The sequence below is a fragment of the Macaca mulatta genome, chromosome 1 (assembly GCF_049350105.2).
Source record: "Macaca mulatta isolate MMU2019108-1 chromosome 1, T2T-MMU8v2.0, whole genome shotgun sequence".
Taxonomy (NCBI): domain Eukaryota; kingdom Metazoa; phylum Chordata; class Mammalia; order Primates; family Cercopithecidae; genus Macaca; species Macaca mulatta.
The window spans coordinates 162,719,999-162,742,518 of record NC_133406.1 but is presented as its reverse complement, the minus strand read 5'-3'; the positions used below and the strand labels follow the sequence as shown (position 1 = coordinate 162,742,518).

General features: G+C 39.2%; 1 protein-coding gene across 11 annotated transcripts in view; it reads left to right on the top strand.

Annotated features, from left to right (window-relative positions):
* The window catches only part of MIGA1 (mitoguardin 1), an 84,696-nt gene that overhangs the window by 21,514 nt on the left and 40,662 nt on the right, over positions 1–22,520 (top strand). For all 11 annotated transcript variants that reach the window (XM_077953676.1, XM_028832301.2, XM_077953681.1 and 8 more), the window contains 2 exons: positions 2,255–2,388; positions 3,644–3,767. In XM_077953676.1, coding sequence (XP_077809802.1) covers positions 2,255–2,388; positions 3,644–3,767 — 258 coding nt within the window. The remainder of the gene's footprint in view (positions 1–2,254; positions 2,389–3,643; positions 3,768–22,520) is intronic.

The window sequence follows — 22,520 nt, the reverse complement described above, 5'->3', positions numbered from 1 at the left end:
CATCTGTTTCAATTCTCTTTATAAAATTGATGACATTAAAAAAGATTGGTGACCTATATTTGACTTGCTGTTACAAAACTGATGATATTTGGTAGTCTGAGCTATGTTCTATAGTGAGGTATACATAGTACTTCTTGAGGAGACAAGTTTTATCTTTGTATTATACAACTCTGCTGTAAAATAATTCTTCCTGAAGCCAAGTGTGGTGGCACATGCTTGTAGTCCTAGCTACTTGAGAGGCTGAAGTAGGAGGATCACTTGAGCTCACAAGTACAAGACTAACCTGGGGGAACATTGTAAGACCCCATCTCTAAAAGAAGAGACCAAAAAAACTAAAAAAAAAAAAAAAAAAAAAAAAAAAATTCTTCCTGTGTTCGTATGTTCAACCCAAATAATAAATGTATAGAAGGGATAGTGTGAGAAAAGGATGAAGGAATTAGAGTTGCGTAACTTGGAGAAAGGAGACTAGATGGTGATATAATTGGTTTTTGTGTGCTTAAATGTTTTAGGAGGAAGATTCAAAAGCTATTTTTTGCTACAGAAAATCAAACAAGAAGGAAAGGCCTACATTTCATTTTAAGAAATTTTAGGCCAGGTGCGGTAGCTCACACCTGTAATCCCAGAACTTAGGGAGGCTGTGGTGGGAGGATTGCTTGAGCCCAGGAGTTTGAGATCAGCCTGGGTAACATAGTGAAACCTCATCTCTACAAATAAATAAATAAATACTTTAAAAAAATAAAAGAATCTGGGCGTGGTGGCTCACGCCTGTAATCCCAGCACTTTGGAAGGCTGAGGTGGGTGGATCACCTGAGGTCAGGAGTTTGAGACCAGTGTGGCCAACATGGTGAAACCCCATCTCTACTAAAAATACAAAAATTAGCTGGGCGTGGTGGTACATGCCTATAATCCCAGCTACTCGGGAGGCTGAGGCAGGAGGTTGCAGTGAGCCGATATGGCACCACGGCACTCCAGCCTGGGCAACAGAGTGAGACTCTGTCTCAAAATAATAAATAAATAAATATGAAATTTTATTCATTTAGGATTGTAGGTTCTATAGGTAATTGAAGAAATTACTTGAGAGGAGAGGTATTTTTTAGCTACCGTATCTTAAAAACATCGAGAGAATGACTTGCCCAGACTCTTAAACAGCTTTTAAAGATCTTTTTCTTTAATATTTAACATTTTAAAAATACTTTAAAAGTTGAAGTCTTAAACTATTTTTGTTTTGTTTGAAGTACATAATTATTTTTGTAAGCCTTGTTTTTTAATTTTGAGAAAATCACATGTTCCTCTTTTTTCCCACAAAGCTTTCTGTCAGCAAAGAAATGAAATTCCTGCTTGGACTATAACTAACTTTTGATGGGTTCATCCAGTATTTTGCAATTTTTAACTCTGGCCCACCAATTTATCCAAATCAGCCTGTTGGGATCATAGTGGTTCAAGACACCCTTTAGGGGACAAAAGGTGGAAAAGACTTATTTTAGATTTCTGTATTATTATCTTTTCTTCAGCTTTACTTTCTTTTTTTTTTTGAGATGGAGTGTTGCTCTGTAGCCTAGGCTGGAGTGCAGTGGCGCAATCTCGGCTCACTGCAACTTCTGCCTCCCAGGTTCAAGCCGATTCTCCTGCCTCAGCCTCCTGAGTAGCCATGATTACAGACACGTTTCACCACACCTGGCTGCTTTTTGTATTTTTAGTAGAGATGGGGTTTTACCATGTTGGCCAGACTGGTCTTGAACTCCTGACCTCAGGTGATCCACCCACCTTGGGCTTCCAAAGTGCTGGGATTACAGTCATAAGCCACCGTGCCCAGACATCTTCAGCTTTACTTTCTTCTGAGAACTTATAAACCAGGTAGCTTTTTGTAAACTGGTTTCTTCCCATTAGTTTTCCTTTTAATTTGCAGGAATATTTTGAAACATAGTTATGTGACTATAAAAAATAGCTATTACTGTGTAACTTTTGATGAACTCATGATATTCCTTTAGAAAAATTCTGAGCACCATATACATTTGTATTATAAAGAAATGAAAACATATTGGCCATTTTGTCTCTCTGATTTTTGGTTAACCAGAACCATAGGCTGAGAATATATTGGGAAATTAAGATTCTACCATGAAATGATGTATGATTCTTTAGTGTCAAAATTTGACTGTGCCATTGGTGATAATGTACGAAAACACTTCAGGCCCCAAATAATTTTATTTTGGCATTGGTTTTGTTCACTTAAAATTGTTCTGTTCTTAATTTTTAGGTATGGAATTGTTTGAAGAGGCATTGCGTCGATGGGAACAAGCTCTAACCTTTCGCAATAGACAGGCTGAAGATGAAGCCTGTGGTTCCATTAAACTGGGTGCAGGAGATGCCATTGCTGAAGAAAATGTAGATGTAAGGGTGATTTATTTGAGTGGTCTTCATAATATTAGAAAAATCAAACAAATCTTTTTTTTTTTTTTTTGGTAGAGGTAGGGTCTAACTATTGTTGCCCAGGCTGAGTCTTGAACTCCTGGGCTCAAGCGATCCTCCCACCTTGTCCTCTGAGTAGTTAGGACTATAGGGATGCACCACCATGCCTAGCTAATTTTACATTTTTTGTAAAGATGGTGTCCCACTATGTTGCTCAGGCTGGTCTTGAACTCCTGGCCTCAAGTGACCCTTTCACTTTGGCCTCCCAGAGTGCTGGGATTATAGGCATGAGCCAAGGTGCTGGCCCAAAATATTTTTTAATGTTGATTCAGTGTATTTGCTTTATGTTGTTGTATTTAATAGAACTGTTTTTTTCTTCTTCCTTGGGACTATGTGGGGTATTTCTTACTGGTCTTTTTCTATTCAGGTAGTTGTTACATGCCAGATTTACCGTTCATCAAGTTTATTGACTTTCCCAGGATATGCAAAATAAGCAGATTGATTTCTAAAGGATTTTTTTTTTTTTTTTTTTTTTTTAAGAAATGGGGTCTTGCTTTGCTGCCCAGGTTGGAGTACAGTGGTTGTTCATAGGAACAATCATAGTACACTATACCCCAGAACTCCTGGGCTCAATCAGTTTTTCTGCCTCAGTCTTCCAAGCAGTTGGGACTGCAGGCACGTTCTACCTTGTCTGGCTTGGAATTTTTTAAAGTTTGATTTGTACTTTGGGATTAATTAAGTGCCATTATGTTCATAAAAATCACATAAAGGTGTAGAGCTAGACTAGTCCTTATTGATTATTTAGTTAAGCTAGTGGTTCTCAAACTTGCTAATGCATAAGACTCACCTAGAGGACTTGTTAAAACCCAGATTTGGAGGCCCCACCCCATGAATTTCTCATTGACTAGGACTGGGGTGGATCCTAAGAATTTGTATTTCTACCAAGTTCTTGGGTGATAATGAAGCTGCTGGCTCAGAGACCTTACTTTGAGAACTCCCAATCTAGTCTAACTCCTTAATTTTATAGGTAAAGAAACGAAATCACTAAGAACTAAGGTAATTTTGCCACAGACACAGCTATAACCCAGGCCTCTTGACTTCTGCTGCTTACTCTTTCCACTGTCAGTAGTTTTTTATATTACTCATTTTCTTTGCCTTTTATTTAAAAGTGGGAAAAATATTTAGAATTTTAACATTAGAATTTAATTTGTTATGTGTACTTTTTCTCTCCTTGTAGGATATTATTAGTACTGAATTTATCCATAAACTCGAAGCTCTACTGCAAAGAGCCTATCGTCTCCAAGAGGAGTTCGAAGCTACCCTTGGGGCATCTGATCCTAATTCCCTTGCTGATGACATTGGTAAGATGGATATTTCATATGGCATTTATGAAATGTTTGCTTTTCTTTTATATCCTTGGAATCATTTGCGTGTCTGTCTTATGTATTAATAAGTTACTTACTTAAATAGCCAAGAGAAAAAAATTTTATCATATTTCTTTTTTCTTTCAGTTTTAATTTTCAAATGAACTAATGCCCTTAAGATATAAATTCAAGAATTTATCATAGGCAGGACTGTGACATTATTTTAAAATGTATTGTGGGGGAAAAAAATCTAGTTAAGAGTGTTGGAGGGAGAAAAGAATAAACAAAAATATACAGAGACTCACCACTTCGGAAATATGCATGTAATATTACCTAAAATACTTGAAAGAATTATATATGTTGAGGCCCACTTAATCGCAGGATAGCTGTTGATGTAAGTAGTCAATACTTCATTATGGGTCATTACCTTTGTTACTTTAAAGAGAACAGAGTTTTAAAGATACTTTTTTAAAAGTTTTTTATTTTTTATTTTTTTGAGACAGGATCTCTGTTGCCCAGGTGGGAGTGCAATGACACAATCACAGCTCACTGCGGCCTTAACCTATTGGGCTCAACTGATCCACCTGCCTCAGCCTCCCAAGTAGCTGGGACTAGAGGCACATGCCACCGTGTCTTGCTAATTGAAACTTTTTTGTGTGTGTGGAGACAAGGTTCTTTTTTTTTTTCTTTTTTTCTTTTTGAGACGGAGTGTCATTCACTCTGTCACCCAGGCTGTGGTGCAGTGGCATGATCTCGGCTTACTGCAACCTCTGCCTTCCAAGTTCATGCAATTCTCTTGCCTAAGCCTCCTGAGTAGCTGGGATTACAGGCATGTGCCACCATACCCAGCTAATATTTGTATTTTTAGTAGAGACGGGGTTTCACCATGTTGGCCAGGCTGGTCTCCACCTCCTGACCTCAAGTGATCCACCCACCTCAGCCTCCCAAAGGTGAGGTTCTTGAATGAAGTCTTGGAAGAAAGGAATGATTAAAGTTGCTTCTTCAACTTCTATAAATGCCCCCAAAGAAAGAAAGAAGACAAAATTATATGGTTTTTTTGGTCAAAAATTTCAGTCTTTTTAGTATGAAGAGGATTATTATTTTCCAATTAAAATAAACGCTAAGAAGTTTTAACGTTTTCCGCATTAGCGCTGAAAGCAGCTGAACTTTGAGATATTTACATCTATGCATTTTGAGTTCAGGTGAAAGATTTTGTTTCTATTAGAATTATGAATTACTGTGTGTATGGTCATAAGGTTATATGAAATCTCTTTGGTCTCTGCTTTGTTGTACTATTATTGTCACCAAACATTATTTATTAGACTTGAGTGTTTTTTAATAGCTTCTCTGCTATTAGCATAGGCATACTGTTTTGACATACCTAGGAGATTACAGTCTAGAAAAAAAGTAGGCAGTATTCATATCAACAAATACAATTTGTCAAAGCCTTATATTAATTTTTTCTACAGTTTCTTTTGTAACTTTAATTAGAATGTTATTTATGACAGTAAGTAGGAGAAAGAACAGAGAAAAGGAATTTTTTAAAACCTCAAATGTAGAATGAGAATGGAACAACCAGAAAAGTTAGAAAAGTGGTGAAATGGCAAGGAATGCCACAGAGAAAAGTAAGTAGGAAAAAATTATAAGGAGGAAAGAGGAAGAGGATCCTGGTACTTTTAATGTCTTACTCTAGGAATGGAAGCTTTGTCTATACTGTCTAATCTTTGGCAGTTTCTTTTAGTCTCATTATAAGGATCTTGTGGATGTGTAGTTCTTGTTCTTTTAGTCTTGTAATATGTATCGCAGATTTGGTTCTGTTTGGCATGCCTGGGCACATTTTTTCTATATCCTTCTGTAGCGGTTGGCTGAGTCTGTTATTTCTTATTTCTTCAGGTTGAAAAGATTCCTTGGGTGCAGTCTCAGAGGTCTGCTTTAGATTCTTGTTGCTTTTAGAGAAGAAGACCTCTGGGCATGTGGCTTAGTTTCTGGGGTCTTCAAGTTGTTTCCGAGGCAACTATTTTAATCCAGAACCCTAAATGGATAGGGTGGGACCCACAGTCAGTCTGCATTTAGTTAGCTTAGGTTTGGAATAAGTTTCTGACCCCGTGCATGTTTTAACCTGAGCTGTCACTGCCTACTAGACTGATGTGCTTTTCCCTGTAGCCTTCCAGTTCATTGGCCTCCTGCTGCCCTGGAGATTCCAGTTAACGTGAAGCTGTTATATTTTGTGCGTTTTGGGGAATTGTTTGGATATTGCAAGTTTGCATTTTTGAGCTTCTGGATCAAAAGAACTGAATTTATGGCCAAGACTCAGGGAGCAGCTTTGTTATAACTGTTACTTGACATTGATCAAAATTGCCTAGAAGTCAGTTAACTCTCCTCATTCTTTAAATCCAAAGTCATTGGATACATTTAACTTGAATTATTGAGAGGCAACTTAAAGTTAATAGTTATAAATTAAGATAGTCTAACAAATGCCTTCAGAGGCTTGGGGCGAATTTAAAGCAAGTATTGATCTGATGTCAGTGAATACTTCATTGTTTTGGAATCTGCTTTGTCTAATTTGATGAACTTCATTTTTTTTTTTTTTCTTGAGAATCTGGTAGGATTTCAAGGTTGGAAGAATTTTTTTTTTTTTTTTTTTTTTTTTTTTAGCAGTCTTGCTCTGTCACCCAGGCCGGAGTGCAGTGGTGTGATCTCAGCTCACTACAACCTCTGCCTCCTGGACTCAAGCCATCCTGTCACCTCACTCTCCTGAGTAGCTAGGACTACAGGTGCGTGCCACCACGCACTGCTAATTTTTTTTTTTTTTTTTTCTGAGATGGAGTTTTGCTCTTGTTGCCCAGGCTGGAGTGCAATGGCATGATCTCGGCTCACTGCAGCCTCTGCCTCCTGGGTTCGAGCGATTCTCCTGCCTCAGCCTCCTGAGTAGCTGAGATTACAGGCATGCACCACCACGCCTGGCTAATTTTGTATTTTTAGTAGAAATGGGGTTTCTCCATGTTGGTCAGGCTGATCTCGAACTCCCGAACTTAGGTGATCCACCCACCTCAGCCTCCCAAAGTGCTGGGATTACAGGCATGAGCCACCATGCCCAACCGACACCCTGCTAATTTTTAAAAAAGTTTTCTCTAGAGATGAGGTCTTGCTATACAAGGCTGGTCTCGAACTATCCAGGCTGGTCTTGAACTCTTGGGCTCAAGCAATCCTCCCACGTCAGTCTCCCAAAATGCTGGGTTTGCAGTCGTGAGCCACCATGTCGAGCCAGGAAAGACTTCTTAGCCATCATCTAATTTCATCTTTCTCCCTGTGTGTAATAGCTAAGGGGAGCTAGTTAATAGTAGCTATTAGTTATTAGTACATCCGTGTGTCTTCTCTGGGTCAGGTACTGTTATATTCTGAATGAAAATTATCTCAGCGGGACATGGTGGCTTACACCTGTAATCCCAGCACTTTGAGAGGCTGAGGCAGGTGGATCGCCTGAGGTCAGGAGTTCGAGACCAGCCTGACCAACATGGTGAAACCCTGTCTCTTCAAAAAATACAAAAATTAGCTGGGCGTGGTGGTGGGTGCCTGTAATCCCAGCTACTCGGGAGGATGAGGAAAGAGAGTCGCTTGAACCCAGGAGGCAGAGGTTGCAGCGAGCCGAGATGGTGCCACTGCACTCCAGCCTGGGCAACAAGAGCAAAACTCTGTCTGAAAAAAAAAAAAGAAAAAGAAAATTATCTCAATCCGTACAACAATTTTTAGGATATAAATATACCTATCATCCCTATTTTTCAGAAGGGGAAAGTGAGGTACAGAGGCATTAATAACTTCCCCAGGGTTACACAGCTGTTAAGTGGAGGAACCTGAATTTGGACCCAGTCAGGCTAGCTTTAGAGTCCTTCCTTTCCTTTTCTCTTCCCTTTTCCCTTCCCTTTTCATTTTTTCGTTTTCACTCTTGTCACCCAGGCTGGAGTGCAATGAAGTGATCTTGGCTCACTGCAGCCTCCACCTCCTAGGTTCAAGCAGTTCTCCTGCCTCAGCCTCCTGAGTAGCTGGTATTACAGGCATGTGCCACCATGCCCAGCTAGTTTTTGTATTTTTAGTAGAGATGGGGTTTCACCATGTTGGCCAGGCTGGTCATGAACGCCTGACCTCAGGTGATCCACCCGCCTTGGCCTCCCAAAGTGCTGGGATTACAGGCAGGAACCACTGCGCCTGGCCCATTCTTTATTTTTTTGAGAGAGAGGGTCTGACTGTGTTGCCCAGGCTGGAGTGCAGTGGCTCGATCTTGACTCTCACTACAACCTCCACCTCCCAGTCTCAAGCGATCCTTTCACCTTAGCCTCCCAAGTAGCTGGGACCACAGGCACTTGCCACCATACCTGGATAATTTTTATTTTGGGTTGAGATGAAGTTTTGCCGTATTGCCCAGGCTGGTCTCAAGCTCCTGGGCTCAAGTGATCTACCCAACTTGGCCTTCCATACTGCTAGGATTACAGGTAATGAGCCACTGTGCCCAGTCACAGAGTCCATTCTCTTAACCACCATGCTGTATTGTCTTACCACTTATAGGACAAACATCTTCTTTGAATGGGAGGATTAACTGTGAACTTTTTGTGGACAGAGTATGCCTATACCCAAAATTCCCTGTAGGAAAGGTCAGCTTAGAGCAGGCAGCCTGGAAATTCCACAGTTGACAGAGTAAGGAGACTTTTATTTCTGGTGGTAATATGCTTTTGTATAGGTCTTTTATTATTATTATTATTTTTCTTCCTCTATACTCATGTGGTGATCTGTAGTTAACTCATATGTCTTTCTTCCTTTCTCAGGCTTTCTAGGCAGATTTCATGCATTTTGTAGAAAGAAATTGTCAAGGTTTAATCCAAGAACAAAAGAGGCAAGCTATGTGAGATATAGGGCCTAACTGTGACCCTGAACTTAGTGTAGTGCTAATAAGTTACTCTGATGGTTTATCCTACATCTGTATAATAACTGAAAGTACGGACTGTGGATGCAGACTAACTGGGTTCAACTCCTGGCATTTCCATTTATCTGTGTGATTATAAAACCTAAGCCTTGACTTCCTCTTTTGAAAAATTAACATGTAGAGTACCAATTTTATAAACTGATTTTGAGGATTAAGTGAAAGTTCTAGGAACAGGGTAACAATGTTTATTGGCTCGGAATTTGGAACTTCTCTAGGACACTCTCAGGAAGACCATCATTTTACCTCTAGAATCTTAGGCTGTCGTTTTTGTTATTGTTGTTGTTCTTGTTCTACCTTTCTGATACAATATTTGCCAGTTTCAAGACGTTCTTTAAAATTTCTGGTCCACTGATGTCCTATTAATGTTTTCAGTGATGCTATACTTTACTCCATTGAACAAAATTTCTTCTGTCCTTTTTAATGGGCCTTTGGGAAGAAGGAGAAGTACCTTCTTGAACTAGAAGGTACTTTGCCTACCATGTTCAACTATAAATTCTGGACATTAGGACAGGCATGGTGGCTCATGCCTGTAATCCCAGCACTCTGGGAGGCCGAGGCGGGTAGATCATGTGAGGTCAGGATGGAGACCAGCCTGGCCAACCTGGTGAAACCTCGTCTCTACTAAAAATACAAAAATTAGCTGGGTGCGGTGGCGGGCGCCTGTAATCTCGGCTACTTGGGAGGCTGAGGCAGGAGAATCACTTGAAGCTGGGAGGTGGAGGTTGCAGTGAGCCAAGATTGCACCATTGCACTCTAGCCTGGGCAACAGAGTGAGACTCCGTCTAAAAAAAAAATAATAAAATAAAATAAATAAATTCTGGACATTATAATAATAGAGTCTAAGGTTTACATTAGCTTTTGTTGAACTTATGGTTAACAAAAGAACTTATGGTTAACTTTTGTTAACTTATGGTTAACTTAGGAAATTTCTAAGTTCTTTGTTATTATTAGTTTCTTACCATTAAGCCACACCTTCCCTCGTTTATTCCTGCACAGTTGTTCTTTTGGACCAAGGATATAGGTACTGTATTTCTTATTCTTACTAAATTGTTAATTCTGAGTCATCATTCTGAATTGTTAAATAGTTTTAGATTTTTTTTTTTTTTTTTTTTTTTGAGACGGAATTTTGCTCTTGTTGCCCAGGCTGGAGAACAATGGTACGATCTTGGCTCACCGCAGCCTCTGCCTTCTGGGTTCAAGCGATTCTCCTGCCTCAGCCTCCTGAGTAGTCGGGTTTATAGGCATGCACCACCATGCCTGGCTAATTTTATATTTTTAGTAGAAATGGGGTTTCTCCATGTTGGTCAGGTTGGTCTTGAGCTCCTACCTCAGGTCATCCGCCCACCTCGACCTCCCAAAGTGCTGGGATTACAGTTGTGAGCCACCGTGCCCAGCCAAATAGTTTTAGATTTTGATTTGACATCCAATGTGTTAATTATTCTTCTCAACTTTGTATCATTCTCTAGTTTGGTTAGTTTTGTATAGTTGGTAATCAGTGCTGTCATTGAAATCATTAGTAAAATTTGTTAAAATGGGTAGTGTCAGAGTCAGAGACCTGAGGCATGACACTGTCAAATTTCCTTAGGTCACAAATAATTATTAAGATACTTTGTAAGCTTCAGTTATTCAAGGTGAATAAATTCTGGAGATCTAATGTATAGCATGGTGACAGTAGTTAATAATACTGTGTTGCATATTTGAAGTTTGCTGAAAGGCTAGATCTTAAATCTTACGTTACACACCACACACACACACAAACACACAGTCACTATGTAGAGGTGGTAGATATGTTAATTAGCTTGATTATGGTGTCATTTCACGTTGTATACATATAACAAAACAATCATACACCTTATACATACACAGTTTTGTATGTCAGTGATATCTCATAAAGCTGTTAAAAAAAAACAAAACAAAACACTTCATTCAACCAGCTATGAATTCAGCTTATTCTGTTTTACACAGTTTTCATCTTGATTATAAAGAGACCATGGAGCCGGGCACAGTAGCTCACACCTGTAGTCCTAGTTCCTCAGAAGGCTGAGACAGGAGGTTCACTTGAGCTCAGAAGTTGGAGGCTAGAGTGAGCTATGATGGTGCCTCTGCACTCCAGCCTGGGTGACAGAGTGAGATCCTGTCTCTAGAGAAAAAAAGCGTGAGAGAGATCATGGGATACTTTTTTGTATATCATAACAAAATGTTAACTGGGAATTTAGGAAAATATAGAATTTTTTTGAAAAAGAGCCTAATATTAACATTATTTGGAAATATTGCTGAGGCTGAGTTTTTTGCAGCTAGGGATTTGCCATCAAATGTTCACAGCTGGTTTTATACTCACTTGCAAATCATTTTAGTATTGGAAAGCCGATGTGTCAGATTTTATTTACTTTAGAAGAACCTTAGCAAAATTTATTTTACTAATTTGGAATTCAAAATTTAAATAAGGACTCTACTTATTATACATTTGTACTATTTATAGAAGAGTAGTTTGCCAACTTAACATTATGGATGAGATTATAGGGGGACTGTTTAAATCCTTTCAGCATGTTTTTTTTTTTTTTTTTTTTTTTTTTTCTGAGACAGAGTCTTGATCTGTCACCCAGGCTGGAGTGCAGTGGCATAGTATCAGCTCACTGCAGCCTCCACCTCTTGGGTTCAAGCACTTCTCCTGCCTCAACCTCCCGAGTAGCTGGTATTACAGGCGCGTGCCACCAAGCCAGGCTAATTTTTGTGTTTTTAGTAGTGATGGGGTTTCACCATGTTGACCAGGCTGGTCTCGAACTTCTGAACTCGTGATCCTCTCGCCTCGGCCTCCCAAGCGTGAGCCACCATGCCCAGCCCAGCATGATTCTTCCAGCATTTTTCTTTTTTTTTTTTTTTTTTTTTTTTTTTTTTTTTTTGAGACGGAGTCTCACGCTGTTGCCCAGGCTGGAGTGCAGTGGCGCGATCTCGGCTCACTGCAAGCTCCGCCTCCCGGGTTCCCGCCATTCTCCTGCCTCAGCCTCCTGAGTAGCTGGGACTACAGGCGCCCGCCACCGCGCCCGGCTAATTTTTTGTATTTTTTAGTAGAGACGGGGTTTCACTGTGGTCTCGATCTCCTGACCTTGTGATCCGCCCGCCTCGGCCTCCCAAAGTGCTGGGATTACAGGCTTGAGCCACCGCGCCCGGCCCAGCATTTTTCTTTGTAGATAACAATGTATTTATTGAAAATAAATGTCTATTCTCCTTTTTTTTTTTTTTTTAATAGCAGATCCAAAAAACTTCTGAGTTATCAGTATTGTGAATTATTTGGGGTTACTTTTGGTAGATGAAGTTAATAACATATATTTTGAAAAACATATACTATGATTCTAACACTGGAATATGGTGACTGTTACACAGCTCTATACATTTAAAACTAAAACACACTGCACACTTAAAGGGGGATAATTTTGTGGTATGTAAATATACTTCAATAAAGATGTTAAAAATACACTATGGATGGTGTTAAGCTAAGCTTAAGTACATTTTTGTGAATTTGAAATAGTGCAAAATAGCATTTCATACTAAATTGAATGCAAATCCCAAATTTTCGTTTTGGGTTTTTTGGTTTTTAGAGACAGGGTCTTGCCTTGTCTCCTAGGCTTCAATGTATTGCCACGGTCATAGCTCACTGCAGCCTCAAACTCCTGGGCTCAAGCAATCCCTCTGCTTCAGCCTCCTGAGTAGCTAGAACTGCAAGTGCATGCCACTGTGCCTGGCTAATTTTTTAATTCTTTTGTAGAGACAGTGTCTCACTTTGTTGTCTAGACTGGGCACAATTTTTAAAAAGTTCTTTAAAAAATCACTTAGTTTCAAAGCTGGTGGGCCTGTTTAATTATAGACTCTGTTTCTCTGTTGCCACGTTGGTCGTGACACCTCAGCTGGTAACCAGAAATATTAACTGTCCTTGTGAATAGCCTGTGAACCATACTGTTGTTTATATGCATGGGAACTTCTGCAAGTGATTTGGATGTGGTGTTGTTTTTACTTTGGTTAAATTTTAAATCTATTTTCTATTCTGTAACATTGCCATCCAAGAAGCCATTAAATATGATAAATACTGAAAAGAAGATCTGCTGACATTTCTGTTAATTTGGCGGCAAGCATGCTGGAAATATTAGAACTAATGCTAAGAAAATAAAAGAACAGTATTAAAGTAGGAGTACTTTTATTTTTAAAATGAAAAACTTCTCACAATCTGGCTCTAAAATTGCAAACTTTCAAATGCATTCCTAAGTTGTGCTGTCATCTGTGTTAAAACAGAAAACAGGCTGGGTGTGGTAGCTCATGCCTGCCTGTAATCCCAGCACTTGGGAGGCTGAGGTAGGAGGGTTGCTTGAGGCCAGGAGTTCACGACCAGTCTGGACAACATAGCGAGATCCCCATCTCTATAAAAAAATTTAAGAATTAGCCAAGAGTAGTGGTGTGTGCATGTAGTTCTAGCTAGTCAGGAGGCTGAAGCAGGAGAATCCCTTGAACTTAGGCATTCAAGGCTGCAGTGAGTTACGATTGGGCCATTGTACTTCAGCCTGAGAAACAGTGAGACACTCTCTAAAAAAAAATTAAAATAAAATAGGAAATATTTTTGATATTTGGGAAGGAAGTGATACTGATACAAAATGGTTTACTAGTAATATTTTGTGTTTTAAAAGCATACTTAAACACAGATTTTATTATAATGTTGTTTAAAAGTATGCCTGCAAAAAGAAATATAGCACAGTAGATGTATTTCAAGCCATCTTTACAGTTTTTCCTATGATAAGAAAATAGCTTTGCATTAGGCAGGGTTTGAATTATGTTTTAAGGAATGAATTCCTCATGTAAAATATAACCCACTCCATATCTGTAATTTATTGTTTGCCATGTTCCATGCTGCATTTCCTTAACCATCCTGGATTAATGAATAATTATTGCATGTATTTCTGAGCACTAGTGCACCAAGAGTTTAATACAGGCTTAAACAATAGTTATTTGTTCTATTCCTTTTTTTTTTTGACACAGGGTGTTGCTCCGATGCCCAGGCTGGAGTGCAGTGGCACAATTGATCTTGGCTCACTGCAACCTGTGCCACCAGGGTTCAAGTGATTCTCTTGCTTCAGCCTCCCAAGTAGCTGAGACTACAGGTGCGCTGGGGACTAGAGTCGTGCACCACCACACCCAGCTAATTTCTGTATTTTTAGTTGAGGCGGGGTTTCACCATGTTGGCCAGGCTGGTCTCGAACTTCTGGCCTCAAGTGATCTGCCCGCCTCAGCCTCCCAAAGTGCTGGGATTACAGGCATGAGCCACCATGCCCGGCACTGTTCTGTTTCTCTTATAGGAATATAGAAGTTGTGCAATCACAAACAAATGAAATGAAAATTTGAGTTAGTTCTCTAAAACTGAAAAAAATGTTTTCCTTATTCACTTATAAGAACGTTTAGTGTTGAATGTGAGATGTTGAAATCAGTAGAGGGCAGCACGTTTTGTCTACATGTTGGATGCCTGGGACTCAGATGCCATTCTGTGTTGCTACTTGTAGCACTGGAGTTAAATATAAGTCAGCACTTGCTGGCAGGCTTTGTATACACCTGCTACTGTAACTCAGAATGAGAAAGAACATGGAAGTTATGCAGAGAAGACATGAAATAACATTAGTGTAAATTTCCATTAGTGTGCAAGTTCTAGCTAAAAGCATCTGGAAGTGTTATGTTTATGTTTATTTGTAGCTTCTATTTTCAGAGATCATTAAATTATAATTTTTAAACTGTATTTTTTTTGTAACTTTTGAAGGCTTAACCAAAACCTCCAATATGATTTCAATTATACATAGTATAACTTAGTAATTAAGAACATGGGCTTTGGAGTCAAGCAAGCATGGGTTCAAATCCTGGCTCTACCAAGACATTAAGCAAGACTTGACTGCTTAGACTTAGCTTCTTCATCTGTAATGTGTAGCACTATATTAGGATCAACTTTGAACTGTGAGGATTAAGTGAGATAACATAAATATTTAGCATAGGCACATGGTAAACACTTACCTATTCATTATTATAATTATAGTCTAGCAGTTTAAAGAGGCCTGTTCTAAGCTGGTTTAAAAATTTCATAGTTAGGAGGATGTCATATGTTCATAAGTTGTTTTACAATGATATTGTTAGTCAATTCTGCAGACAACATTCATTTTTTTCTGGGAATTAATTTGATTTTTCTCATAGTAATGTAAATTTGTATTTAATGAAACAAGGTAAGCCATGTTTAAAGTTATTTTTTGGGAAAGTATAAAAAGATGCTCTTTATAAATCTACCTTTTTTCTGGGTTAGAAATCGTCTGAAGGGTTTGCAAAAAATAATTATTCTAGATGTAGCTGAGATTACTGACTTTCCCTCATCTCTGACCTTGTCAAAAAATGATGATGGATATACTGCCTCTTGCTGGTATATCCTATTATTATTAATTATTATTATTATTTGAGACAGGGTCTTGCTCTGTTGCTTGGGCTAGAATTCAGTGGTGCGATCACGGCTCACCACAGCTTCAACTTCCTGGGTCCAAGTGATCCTCCCGTTTCGGCTTCCTGAGTACCTGGGACTATAGGCGTGCACTACCATGCCTAGCTAATTTTTAAATTTTTTATAGAGACAGGATCTCACTGTGTTGCAAGGCTGGTCTCGAACTCGTGGGCTCAGGCAATCCTTCTTCCTCGGCATCCCAAAGTGCTGGGATTATAGGCATGCGCCACCATGCCAGGTCAGGATTCTGGATAAATTGAGAACACAAAAAAGAGCCTTTTTTTTTGGAGGTGGAGTCTTGTTCTGTTGCCCAGCCTGGAGTGCAGTGGCGCCTTCTTGGCTCACTGCAACCTTTGCCTCCTGGGTTCAAGCAGTTCTCCTTCCTCAGCCTCCTGAGTAGCTGGGATTACAGGCACCTGCCACCACGCCCGGCTAATTTTTGTATTTTTAGTAGAGACAGGGTTTCACCATGTTGCTCAGGCTGGTCTTGAACTTCTGACCTCATGATCCTCCACCTCAGCTTCCCAAAGTGCTGGGATTACAGGTGTGTGCCACCGCACTCGGCCTTTTTTTTTTTTTTTCGAGATGGAGTTTTGCTCTTGTCACCCAGGCTGGAGTGCAGTGGCATGATCTCAGCGCACTGCAACCTCTGCCTCCTGGTTCAAGTGATTCTCTTGCCTCAGCCTCCCGAGTAACTGTGATTACAGGTGTGTGCCACCACACCCGACCTAAACTTTTTTTCTTAGTAGCTGGATTGGACACTGTGTTAAGGCTTCTTACAACTTCTTCCTTTCCCCTCAAAAAAGTTCTCTGGAAGCTGAGTGTGTTGGCTCACGCCTGTAGTCCCAGCTACTTGGGAGGCTGAGTGGGGAGGGTTGCTTGAGTCTTGGAGATCAAGGCTGCAGTGAGCTATGATCACACCACCACACTCCAGCTTGGGTGACAGAGTGAGACCCTGTCTCAAAAAAATAAAAATAAATAAATAAATAAATAAATAAAAAATAATAAAATAAAATGTCTGGAGAAGAGAATATAGAGCAAATTAACAACATACTTACCTAGCCAGCTGCTTAGAGATTCCCTGCCTGCCTTACAGTTTCTGCCAACACTTTGTCCAGCTCAGAAGGAGTGAGTTCTACAGCAAAAGTGATGGTGGGTTTGCAGACCCTGACCTTTCTCTAGAAAGTCTGAGGAGAGTGAACTAGTGTACACCAAGAACTAGTGAACATTAATTTTATCTTATTTTCCTCTCCCTGGTTAATTATATGCAGGTTCTCAGCATTAGCCAAGTTACTCTTCCCATGGGGAGGAGCAAATGAAGAGGTGAAGGGAGCAACTTAAAATGTAAAACCAGAATAGCTGTTTCATGGAGATTGGAGTGGAAGTCCTATATGAAGTATGAAGATGGGATACAAAAATTAGCTGGGCGTGGTGGTGTGCACCTGTGGTCCGAGCTACTTGGGAGGCTGAGATAGGAGTATAGCTTGAACCCAGGAGGAGGAAGCTGCAGTGAACCAAGATTGGGCCATTGCACTCCAGCCTGGGCAACTGAGCGAGACTCTGTCTCATAAATAAATTAATTAATTAATTAAAGGTGGGTGGGGAGGTTTAATGGTTTCCTTTGTGACATTGATTACTTTTCACAGTATATTATGATTATTTATGTACATATCCATTCTGTTTTGCTAAACCTTAAATTCCTTATGGACAGAAGACATACTTAATTCTATTCAGTGTCTGAAACTGGTTTGAATGTAGTATAGGTAGTAATAGGTCTGTGGGTCTTCTGTGATGTTTATCAGAGGTTTCATAGGTTTTGCTCTAGACCTACTGAAGTTGAAACTTTGGGGTTGGGACATGAAGCTGTGGGTTTGTAGTTCCTAGTTCAGCAGGTGATTCTCATGTGCATTTTCTGCTTACGAGGCTCTGCAGGTAGTAGTTGAATGATAGATATTTGGATGGATAGGCAAGATGGATAACGTTAAGGTTTTTTGCAATAAATTTAAGTAAATTAATGTAATAATTTCAGCTTATTAAATATAGAACTTTATTTTTAGTGAAGTAGAAATTTAAAACTAATTTTTAAAGTACATGAGGAAAATGTAATGTATGGTTCATGTGTATTTTATTTTAAGCCTCAAATATATAAAGTACTACTGCCAGTAAGTCTGCTTCTCTTTTTGTGTTTTCTTTTTAAAAATTTGAGACAGGGTCTCACTCTTGTCACCCAAGCTGGAGTGCAGTGGCGTGACCATAGCCTTGAACTACTGGGCTCAAGGGATCCTCCCACCTCAGCCTCCCAAGTAGTTGGGACTACAGACATGTGCCACTCCACCCAGCTAATTTTTTTGTATTTTTTGTAGACATGGGAGTCTCCCTGTATTTCACAGGCTGGACTCAAGTGATCTTCCTGTCTCACCCTCCCAAAGTGCTAGGATTATGGGCATGAGCCATTGCACCTGGTCCAAGATATTTAATTTTAATGTCACCACATTTTTCAGTCTTTCCTATATGGTTTGTGCTTTCTATGTATTGTTTAGAGGGGTAAAGATAGTTCTTTTATATTTTCCTTGGAAAGTGTTAAAGCTTTGTTTTCAAAGTTTTGTTTTTCATATTTAGGTCTTTATTCTTCTAGAAGTTGGTTAGGTGTAGTGGCTCATGCATGTAATCCCAGCACTTTGGGAGGCCAAGGTGGAAGGATTGCTTGAGGCCAAGAGTTTGAGACCAGCCTCGGCAACATAGACACTGTCTCTACAAAAAAATAAGTAGAAGAATTAATTTTATAAAAGTAATTAGCTGGGCGTGGTGGCATGCCTGTGGTCTCAGCTACTTGGGAGGCTGAGGTAGGAGGATCTTTTGAGCCTGGGAGTTCGAAGCTGTAGTGAGCTAGGATGGCACCACTACACTTCAGCCTGGGTGACAGAGTGAGACCCTGTCCCTTAAAAAATGTTCTAGAAGTTTTGTTTGTTTTGACAGAGTCTCGTTCTGTCACCTAGGCTGGAGTGCCGTGGCACGATCTCAGTTAACTGCAACCTTCACCTCCTAGGTTCAAGTGATTCTTGTGCCTCAGCCTTCCTAGTAGCTGGGAGTACAGGCACCTGCCACCATGCCCAGCTAATTTTTTTGTATTTTTAGTAGAGACAGGGTTTCACCATGTTGGCCAGGCTGGTCTTGAACTCCTGATCTCAAGTGATCCTCCTGTCTCAACCTCCCAAAGTGCTGAGATTATAGGCATGACCCACTGTGCCCAGCCATGGAAGTTTTTTTAAATTTATTTTGTTGTTTTGTTTTTAACGTTTGGATAGGTAGTTGCCTCAGCACCTCTCTTGGAATAATACATTCTTTTGTGACTGATTTGCAAAGCACCCCCCCACCCCCGGTCATATGTTAGGTCTTTTTGTGTGTCTTTTCTGGGCTCTCTATTTTATTCTGTTAGTCTGTTTGTTTCCTGCATTGGTTTCACAGTGTCTTAATTACTGTAGCTTTACATAGCTTTATAATAAATCTTGACACTTGGCAGGGTGAGTCCATTCACTATGGGGCTTTTTGAGACTTGTCATGACTATTCTTAGCCCTTTGCTTTTCCATGTGAAGTTTAGAACAGCTTGTCAAGTTTCATGAAAAACTCTCTTGGGATTTTGATTATTATATTGTATTTATCGGTCAGCTGTAGGCGAATTTACATTTTCATAATAATAACTTTTATATCTGTGAACATGGTATGGTTGTTTACTTAGGTCTTCATTTATATCTTTCATAATGTTTTATAATCTTCTTCATAAATGTCTTATATGTCTTTTTTCCTAAGTCCCTTATAGTTTCGTTGTCATTATAAGTGGTTATCTTTTTTAAATTTACATTTTCTAATTTGTCATTGCTGGGATCTTAAATGTTGGTTTCTGCATTTGAATATTAACAATTCTTGTGAACTCTTATTAGTTGTAATACCAGTAATTTGACATAGGTTCTTTTGGAGTTTTTATTTAAACCACCTATTATCTGGGAATGATAACATGTTTATTTTTATTTCATCTTTTCACCACTTATTCTTTCATCCCGATTCCCCACCCCCCTCCCCCCACCCCTGCCCTATCTCACCACTTTGGGTAGAGTGTTATAATCTTTTTATGTCTGAAGAGAGCTGTGTCAGAAAAAGGACCATAAGTCAGCTGGCCCACCATACAGAATCAAAGACTATATTTCCCTGTGGCTGTAGCCTCTCATTAAGGTAAAGGAGCATTAATGGCAGAGATACACGTGGAGACTTTAAGGCAGATATAGCTTAAAAATCAGTTTTTAAGTATTTATTTATTTTCTTTGTACCTTACACAGCAAACAAATACTTAAACACAACTCTGAAGCATGTGATGAAATTCAGATGAAATAAGGGTTAATGTGCCTATTTTCAGGTTGCTTGTAGTCTGATGGGGTAACTAACACACTTAATGGAGCAGTTAAAAAGCAATATAAGTTAGTATATTCTTCAATACTGAGCAGTTAGACTCAGAGCCTGACCTCCATCCACAAAGCAGAAGATCCTTCTGTAACTTTTCCTCTCCACTTCCATTTCTTCCCATACCTCACAATTGAAGTGCCCTCAGCCTGTTTAAGAGCCTAAGATAAGAACGTAAAAGTAAACAGATCTTGTTTGGGACATGTGGGTTAATTCTTTAGTTATCTGCAGCTGTTTTTTGCTGCAATATCTGAGTATCTATGAAATTCATAAGAAGATATGTGCAGTGTATTTCTGTGTGATGGTGTTATCTTTCCTTAATAAACAAGTAATTTTGTAAGCTTTGAAAAGTGGCTATAAATGGGTGGCAAATGCAAACATGTTTGTTTTAGTATTTTGAGTCCAGAAGCATGTCTATGCTATGTAGATAATTTTTATATATTTCAAATATCACACAATAAAGTGTATATTTATGTATTTTATAAGAAACAGAAATTTGTATTATCTGAATTATTATGGTAAAAATTAGGCTTTAGTTGGCCACAACAACTTGGGGATATTCTACCAATCTCTCATGAGGAAATTCTCATCTTCCACCAAAATGTGGGATTCTACCAATCTCTAACACCAGGAATAACTTATACTTTAGGAGACCTTCTGTTACTGTCATATCATGAAGAATGTGTGTCATTACATACTTTGGAAGTTTATTTTTGTAACAGTACATTCAGGAATTAACATTATTCTTCACCCACTTTAGTTAGGCTCTTTGGCCAGGAATAAATTGCTGGATTTGATGCCAGTTTAAAAGTAAACTGGGTGTGAGGTGGGAGGATTGCTTAAGCCCAGGAAGTTGAGGCTGCAAGACCTTGTCTCAAAACAAAACACCACAAAAAAGTGAACCCGATTAACAACAGATGTATCTTGCCCACAGTTTCTTGGGGACATTATATAGTTGGTATGGTTTAAATGAATAAAGTTCCAACTTACTAATCTCTAATTTCATTTCCTTCTAAAATTAATTGGGCTTAATATTTTGGGTAGTTACACTTCATGTGAAGAGTAGTATATATTTGCAGTAGTAGTATTAGCAGGCAACTCTGAAGCCTGTATGATAAATGTTATTTTTATGGCAGAAACAGAGGACTTTGAGATTCTTTTATATTGATGTGTAGGAACAGATTTAGTTCTTAAAAACAAACCAGGAATTTTTGTGGCTTTATTGAAAGCATTGCTTCACATATTTCAGATATGTGTTTAGGCATCTTCCTAATCTATGTTTTTGCAGAATGAGCTCACAGAATCTTGGGTCTGGAATATTTATTTAGCAAACATTTAATTTCCTAGTATATGTCAAACATGGTGTAAGACACTGGAAAAATAAAGATGAAGATTTCATCTCTGCTTTTAGGCAATGCTCAGTCTAGTTTTGGAAACAGGCATTAAAAAATAGACAGTGGAGTAAGTACATAATAACATGTTATAAAGTGCTATGGGAACACCAAAGAAAAGCTTGTGATTATTCATGGAGCGGGGCTCATGGAAATGTTTCACAGAAGGAGTGACACTTAAAGAAAAGTGGTCCGCTAGGGAGACAGTTGAGAAAAGAGCATTCCAAGTAGAGGGAAGAACATGGATCAAGGTGCAGAGTGGAGCCTGTTAGGGACAAGTTATTTGATATGTTTTGGGAACACAATATATGTGGGGAGTGGTGGGAGATGAACCTAGAAAGCTGGGCAGGACATAAATTATGAAGGTCCTTGCTTTGTACCTTTAGGCAAAAGGGAGCCATTGAGGATTATAAGAAGTCATAATCAAATTTATGAGTTTGAAGAAGTCTGGAAGTGTGGCTGGCACAGTTTAAATATTTCATCCATTTTTGTTGCTGCTGCTTTATAAGATTTTATTGAGTTAGTGAGACATCCTTTAAGGGAAAATTAGAGATTTTGCCAGCTTAGTACTGACTGCACAAATTCTCTGGCACAGCATAGGAAAAGCTGTCAAGTAGAACCTCTTGACCACTAGAGAGATGTTATTCTTCTTTTTTGGTAAGCAGCCAGATAGAACATTTAGAAATACTGAATGAACTTGGCAACAAGAGGAAATACCTCGGCCTGACATCTTACATCAAATGTCAGCCCCAAGTTGAAGCTCTAAGACCTTGTCGTCTCCCTTTCCTGCAGAATCATTGTGGTTGGAGGATAAACTCCCTGAGGGTTTATTTTTAGGGAATGATATGAATTGTCAGCTTAAGTTGTATACTCAGACATCTAAATATACAGAGTACACATTGTGCAACATATGAGAAATTTGGCTTAGTAATTTCCTCCCATGTGTTAAGGCTCATAATCTTATTTTTAAAGGGTTTAGTGATAACACAATATGAAACTTAGCTGGTATTATACAAGTTAAAGTAGGTTCAGAGAAGAAAACAATATAATGAAAATTGTTGGGGTCCCAGAAACATGAGAAATTTCTGCTGCTTTCCTTTGCCTGTTTTGTATTGAAGTTATGTCTTTAACAGCTTGGATTTCTATGTCCAGGACCATCACTGCCCATATAAGGCCTGTATGTGATTTAGACAAAGGGCCATCCATGTAAGCCCCTTGGGATGGGACCTTTGTGCCAAGAAGGTCTACTTTACTTCAGGAAGATGCAGGTCTAGTATTTGGGCTGGATTTCTGCCCCGACTTATTCCCTTGGCAGGGGTCCTTTGTGTAACATACAGAATGACCAGTTGTACCTCGTGGCCCTGCTCAAGTCTCTGTAACTGCAGACCTAATCTTAATGACTTTTTGCTCCACTTTGGGT